Source organism: Octodon degus, unplaced genomic scaffold, assembly GCF_000260255.1.
Source record: "Octodon degus isolate 3935 unplaced genomic scaffold, OctDeg1.0 scaffold00034, whole genome shotgun sequence".
Classification (NCBI taxonomy): domain Eukaryota; kingdom Metazoa; phylum Chordata; class Mammalia; order Rodentia; family Octodontidae; genus Octodon; species Octodon degus.
This window is the reverse complement of record NW_004524610.1, coordinates 12182773-12189719: the sequence shown is the minus strand read 5'-3', so window position 1 is coordinate 12189719 and position 6947 is coordinate 12182773. Positions and strand designations below refer to the sequence as shown.

General features: G+C 38.1%; 1 protein-coding gene across 1 annotated transcript in view; it reads right to left on the bottom strand.

Moving 5' to 3' along the window:
* The window catches only part of Lama2 (laminin subunit alpha 2), a 639722-nt gene that overhangs the window by 70137 nt on the left and 562638 nt on the right, over positions 1-6947 (bottom strand). Inside the window, exons 42-44 of the mRNA XM_023714262.1 lie at positions 4727-4843; positions 2717-2899; positions 1131-1136 (exon numbers count right to left, since the gene is read on the bottom strand). Coding sequence (XP_023570030.1) covers positions 1131-1136; positions 2717-2899; positions 4727-4843 — 306 coding nt within the window. The remainder of the gene's footprint in view (positions 1-1130; positions 1137-2716; positions 2900-4726; positions 4844-6947) is intronic.

Below are 6947 nucleotides of genomic sequence, written 5' to 3'. Positions count from 1 at the left end.
TTTAGGGAAGGGTCTACAGGGTGTTCAGGGGCTCACTACTAGATCGGACTCATAGTGACCCGCCTGTTTACAGCCTCCCAAGAGCTGGGATTACAGGCTTGCACTATCACACCCAGTCTCAATTGTCATCTCAGCACTCCCTGGGGGCAGGGCTAGCATGGCAGGCCCAGGGATTGAACCTCTGGCCCCTAGGCCTGGTTGCAGGTGTTTTAATCTGCTGAACTATGTGGTCGGCCCTCAAGTTTTATGCTTTCTTTTATAGTAGTTTTTGAAAACTTATTTTCTTTCCTAATTATTTACTGATTGTATTTTAAAAATCACTTCTGAAATTGGGTTTTGGTAAGTTAGTAAATTCATAGATTATCTGTATCTTTTAGGATCTAAACCTTATTCCTGTAAAATATTGTCCTGTATACTTGAATGTTCCTAAATTTCTCCATCCTTATACACACAATAGGTTGGGTAGTCATACTGCTGATTCTTACTGGTCTACTGAAAACAAAAGTAAATACTTAAAGTTTTTTTCTTCTTTTTAATTTTTTGGCCAATTTTGCATGCTTATATCTGGTAATCTGAACAACTGATATGAAGATTACAATATGCAATAGAACAACCAGTGTTGAATTGCTATCATTTGGTTTAGTGAAATTCTGTGTCATTTCTAGTTCATTTTTACTATTTTTTATACTGTAAAAAAATAAATAAATTTTTCCTTCAGCTGTTATAATTCCTTCAGAATTTGACCTACTTGTTCTTTTTTTTTGCTTAAATCTGACAATCATGTGACTTTTTAATTGCGAATACTACAGCGTTATGTCTTGAATTGCTCCTTTCTGCTATTTTCTGTCTTCTAATTAATTAAATTTTAAGACACTTTTGGTGAAGCCCATTGTATTTTGCAGACATTTAACTAGCTCGTAGTAATACTATTTAAGTAATTTATATAAGATGTATCCAAGTGCTAAGCTGGTCAGGGGAGTTGGGTCCACGCATCTAACGACAGCAGAAAGTGCCCTCGCGTGGCGTCTACAGTCGCACCAAACGCAGCGCTGTGCGAAGCTGAGCTCTGGGTTAGGCAGCGAATGCAGCGTGCAGGCTACTTAACGGCATACGAGCAAACGTGTACATACTGATTTCTGCAGACAATTTCATAAGGAAGTAAAACAAAAAGAAATTAGAAAACTCATGAGGAAATATATTCTGTAAATATTACAAAATAATGACTATCACAAAAATGTTACTGTTTTAAACAACAGACAAATCAGAAATGTGCTCCATTTTAAACAAACATTACCAAATAAAAGTACACAAAATATGTCATTTATCAGGCTATTGTTCATATCGAACGAAATGTTCTAATAAGATAGAAGATTTAATTACTATTAAAAGATAATTATTTTTGCTGCAAAAGGATAAAGTAAAACAAGTTAAGACATAGATTATCAAAAGACCTTTACTGGTTACGAGTCAACCTAACATAGAACAAAATGATGTTTCAAAAGATAAAAAAGCTAAATGGGTAGCAGTATGACATGAAAATGTGTTTTCTTCCCATTTTGTTTGGAAACGTTATGATACATTTCTCAGAAGTTCCTCTGATGGAATCTTTTGAATACAGAAGATATATCTGGGTTTACATTAAACTAACCTAAAAGCCATTCACACATCCTTCCTGTTCTTCCTGGGAGAACTGGGCGCTCTTCCTAGCGCTGACGTGCATCTGAGCTCTGCGCTCTGCGCCGCCCCCCACAGGGGCCGGGCGTCCTCACACCCCATGCTCGCAGAGGGGCTGATGTTGTCCGGGGTATCATTATGTCCTCGGCGTGCAAACGAGGAGACGGTGCTGAAATCAGGCACCCCCGAGGCACACTGCACCCGGATTACATGGCACCTCATGCCAGTGACTGCGATTGCGTCACTGTACTGCACGAATACTTTGATACTGTATAGAAATAGTTTGCGAAGAGGGCTAGTCTTTCGCAAGTGAAAAGAACAAAAATCTAAGCATCTCCCTGCGTGAAACCATACACCAAAATAATGTCATTATTTGATGGACAGGAAAAGAATCGGTTAAAACAGCAATGTTTACCAACTATATGAAACTAATAATTTAAGTTACACATTAAATTCTTACCGATTTTCTCAATAAATTCTTATGAAATCAATATAATTTACTATAGAATGTAAGAGCTATGAAGACAGAATTTATAAGCTAGACACATGCTTTATTTTACTCCCTGAAAATGTTAAAAAGCTGAACTATAAATAATGAATCATCCAAATTTTCAAATGTTAATGCTTTAAAATTGACATTTCATACCCTGTTCTAATGGGCTGCTCATGGGTGAGCTCCTTAAACTCTACATCCCATGAAACTCAGCCAATTCTGAGTATAGTTTCCTGAGTACAAATGTGTTTTCAGTTACACTAATGGATTCAAAAATATTTGGCAACCTTATACCAAATATAATGCAGGCAATGGGAATTCCTAATCTCTTCTCAGATGGACAAAATGCAGGAGAAAAGGAAGAAGGCTTGGATTAGGAGACCCAGGTTCTGACCGGCGAGTGACAGGGCACTCAGTCACAGTGCCTAAGGAATGCAGGAGCCAGGGACTCTACACCACCGCCCTCTCCTCCGGCTCAACCATTTACCAGACTAGGACACTTTGATGGTGTGAATAAGTGACAGCATGACAGTGACAAAGAGGGCTTACTGTTCTTGGAGGGGTCTTTTACTACCGCATTCGTTTCGGCCACACTGTCTGCTAGTTTATTGTAATTCTTCTTCAGGCCGTCAAGATCCTGGTGGAGGTCTTTAATCTGGGCCAGTACATCTTTGGCTGTGTCATTGGCTTGTCTGGCTTTGTCCTTAACAGCTTGCAGTTTAGCGGCTGTGCCTGTCAGTGGAAGAGGGAATGCGAAAGAGAGCAATGGGTTTAGAGTTGGTGGCTTAATACATACTCCTCACGTGAGGCTGAGGCTGGCTGACCTCAAAGGGACACATTTGTAGGTGGCATCAGCTGAATTTTGTTTCATTCAGTTGTAGCAAATGGAGCAAATTCTTTAGCTAAATTAAATTTTCTCAGGGACCTTTGCCATGAATACCTGATTAGCTCTTAAAATAGCAAAGTGATTTGCTAAATGTTCATTGTGTGAGGGCATATTGTGATTTGTCACTGAACATATTAAAGAGTGAAATTTATTTGCATGAGTTATATAGCTTCACACATCGGGGCTTAAGACTTCATCTGCATTTACTGGGGGACTCAGACAATGTGTTTCAGTTTTAGGATAGACTTTTTCAAGGGTGTTAGACTGTCTATATACTAGTATAATTTTATTTGTTCTCAGCAGATTTTCTAGGTAGAATAAGTCCCTGATTTACAAATATTTGAGCAGTGAACTTCCACAGATATGAGCAGAGCTTTCATCATGAACATTGCAGATACAAACGAATTATAGAAGCAGCTCATGTGTCTACCGTATCATTTTAAGACAGCTCTAAATGTAAAAATCATTTATTTAGAGTTGCACAGTACTGTACCACTGTTTTAAGGTAACCATAAAAGTGAAAATAGTTTATTTATGGTATTTGTGTGTGTTGGTATTTTATCCTTTTTTTTTTTTTTTTGGTGGAACCAGGGATTGAACCCAGACCCTTGCGCTTGCCAGGGAAGCGCTTATTCTACTGAGCCATTTCCCTGGCCTTATGCTTTATATTATGCATTGGTTCCTAAGGTACTTAAGACATTGTCTGACTTGCAAATGAGTCATATGTACAGATCAGTCTGATTTACAAAAGTTCTCCAAAAACGGAATTTTTTCCTAAGTTGGAGACTACCAAAGAGGTGACATGAAAATCTAAAAAAAATTATGCAGTCATTTTCTAAAATTTAAATTTCTATTATTACGAGCTTGCAGTATATAATGATTGCACTGACTGGGGGGAACTGGAACGTTCCCTCCCCCACTAACAGCCCCTGTCAGTCAAATTGCACAGATGCTCCTTTAAGCAATATTCTTCTGTGTCCTTTGTCTCATTTTCGTACCTGGAAAGCGGGGGTCATGATGCTATCCACCTCATGGAGTTGGTATAACAACTGCACACATTTAACAAGCACACTAAGCACTCAACAAATGCTTTTAACCCTTGTTATTATATTATACTTTAAAACATAAAAACAATATCCCTAAAAGAATACATCCTCTTAGAAATAATACCATGCAAAAATTTCAAGTAGTTCTAGTAGAAAGATAATGTCAGTGTGTCTCAACCCTTAGTGCTTTTGGAAGCTGGAATAGCTAAGGAATTACATTTTCTAGGAGCTGTGTGGTTGTCATCTATTGCTGTAGATACTGGAATAAGTTGTGACTTTGTGATACTGCATCATGATGTCACAGAATCGTGCCTGTATGGTTGTGTCTGTATGTTAATAAAAAAAGTTCTGGAGCTGAAACTTGGAAGACAATAGAATAGTATGATGTCTCTCTCTCCCTGTTTGTAGCATATCCCTTGGCTGACAGCTCAAGGCAACAAAGAAAAAGTAGCATCACAATGTTAAATGTGGTTTACTTTCACCTTCTCACAAAGAACAATTCGTAAGAAACCTGGTATCCAATTTCCTGACAAGGATGTAAGTATAATGTGAGAAAAATGGTAACAGTTAAAAAAGTCCTTAGAGAGTTAGATGAACAAAGAGAAGTGCCGGGTCCTGAGCGCTTACCGTTTGGAATGGCAGATAACTTCCCGAAAGTGTCATTCAAAGCTAGCAGGAGCTCGGCGTTTCCAGCCTCAGCACTTTCTAACCTGGTTGTCAAGCCATTTAGATGTTCATCATTTTCTGTCAACAGACACCAAACAAACAATCAAAAAGGGTAAAACAATTTCAGTCATCGGTGAGCTTGGCTTTAATGTGGAATTTCAGGTTATTTTAATACGAAGGTAATGAAAAGCAAGAAAATTGTTAGAATTCATTTATTGTCATCTATAAATATTTCTGTTCATGATATAAAACCCCTGTATTTAAGACTGATGACTCCATTTGTCGATAATTGTCCATCCTTCTTGGACATCATCTGAGGGGAACAGGAGAAGGCAATGAAGACAGAGAGAGGACCGTGTAGTACTAGTGTTCAAGATCTGAGCACATAAAGAAAACACCAGAGAGATGGCTCAGTGGAATAAGCACTTCCCTGGCAAGTGCAAGGGCCTGAGTTCAATCTCCGGTTCTGCAAAAAAAAAAAAAAAAAAGAAAAAGAAAAGAAAACACCAGCCATCCATCCATTGCACATTTGATTTATAAGTAGTCTTGCTAAGCCATGGCTACTATACAAATAACCATGATTGCACTGCAGATTAAAATAGCATAAGCAGATAATGTTGCTTACAGTGAGTGTTTTTAAATTTCAAGCCAGAGGCCCAATATTAAGGAAAAGCAAGACATAAAATAGTCCAATAAAGTGTGGCTGTAAAATGTCAATATTTCCATTTCAGTCACTATTATATCACTATTTTCAACTTTAGTTCCTCAAATATACTTTCCAAGTAACTGAATTTTCTGCCCTGTCAATCACAATTCATCTTTCATTTAATATGTCTGTTATTGCCACTCTGTTCTGAAGTAAAAATCCTTGAATAGGCTATCAAAGGTCTACTTTCTGAAACAAAGTTGGACTGATTCCGTCGGAGATGTCTTGAGGAGTTCCTTGAAAATAAAGGGATGTGCTTTTGATATTAATTTAGAAATCTTCATCAGTTAAGGGAACAGAACTGTGGAAATTTCATTTTTAGCTTCTTGATTGGACTTTATTTTTCAAATAATGAAGTCTTCAACAGCCCTGGCAAGGAAAATATTCATGTACAATGGAAAAAATCATTAATTTAAAGGGCAGCATTGGGCTAATGCTATTATCTGCATTCTGATAGATAATACCGGCAGAACAATCAGGCCAATTATTTCAAAAAGAGAATGACCCGAGGACTATTTTTACTTTTCTCCTTTATATTCTAAAGTAGTAATTTTGACCTTCTGCTTTCTGTACTAGAAAATTATAATGTGAATATTGTGACCCCATTCTGGTTTTATGTTTCAGCCATTTGACTCTGATTTCTTTCTAATCTATCCTTTCTTACACTCATCATTTATTTCTTAAACAATTTTGGTAAACAAACATTTTGTAACTTTGGTAATAGAAATAGGTAAATAAAAGTTACTGACAGGGAAGAATTGCAAAAGCTCAATAAAGGACAATAGAATATCAGGAGATAGAGTTTATGTAAATGGAAAGGGGACAGAGACATACTGAATGGGAGAAAGGCAGGAGAGGATGGGGTTTCAACAGAACTGAGATGTGCTGTGTACCTGTGCCAGTCCGCATCATGAAAGAAATCACTACGTGCTACAAACAGGTACTAGGAAATAATACCAAGACAGGCCCTAGAAAAGTAAGTTTGCCAGAGTTGGTTTTAAATGAAGAAAACCTGAAGGCATTGAACATTGTCTAATTTAAATTGTAACGTGACTGAAGAAACAGATTTTCATTTTTGAGTGTATTTAGTATAGGGTCTACAGGGTCTCACTCCACAGATTGGACGCATAGTGATCCTCCTATTTTCAGCCTCCCAAGAGCTGGGATCACAGCCATGAGCCATCATGCCCGGTCTCCGTGGCCAGCTCAGCACATCCTGGGGGCGGGGCTGGCACAGCACTCACTCTGGGGATCAAACCCGGGCCTCAGTGCTCTGCCTAGGCAGACACTTGAATCCGCTGAGCTATCTGGCAAGCCATAGGAACAGAATTTTGATTGATAAAAACGTCTAAACTAATTCTTTACTCATCGTTTTTGGAGAATGAGAAGATGATCCAATTCACAACTCTTCACTACATTTTATTGGATTGCTTCTCTCTCTCTCTCTCTCTCTCTCTCTCTCTCTCTCTCTCTCTC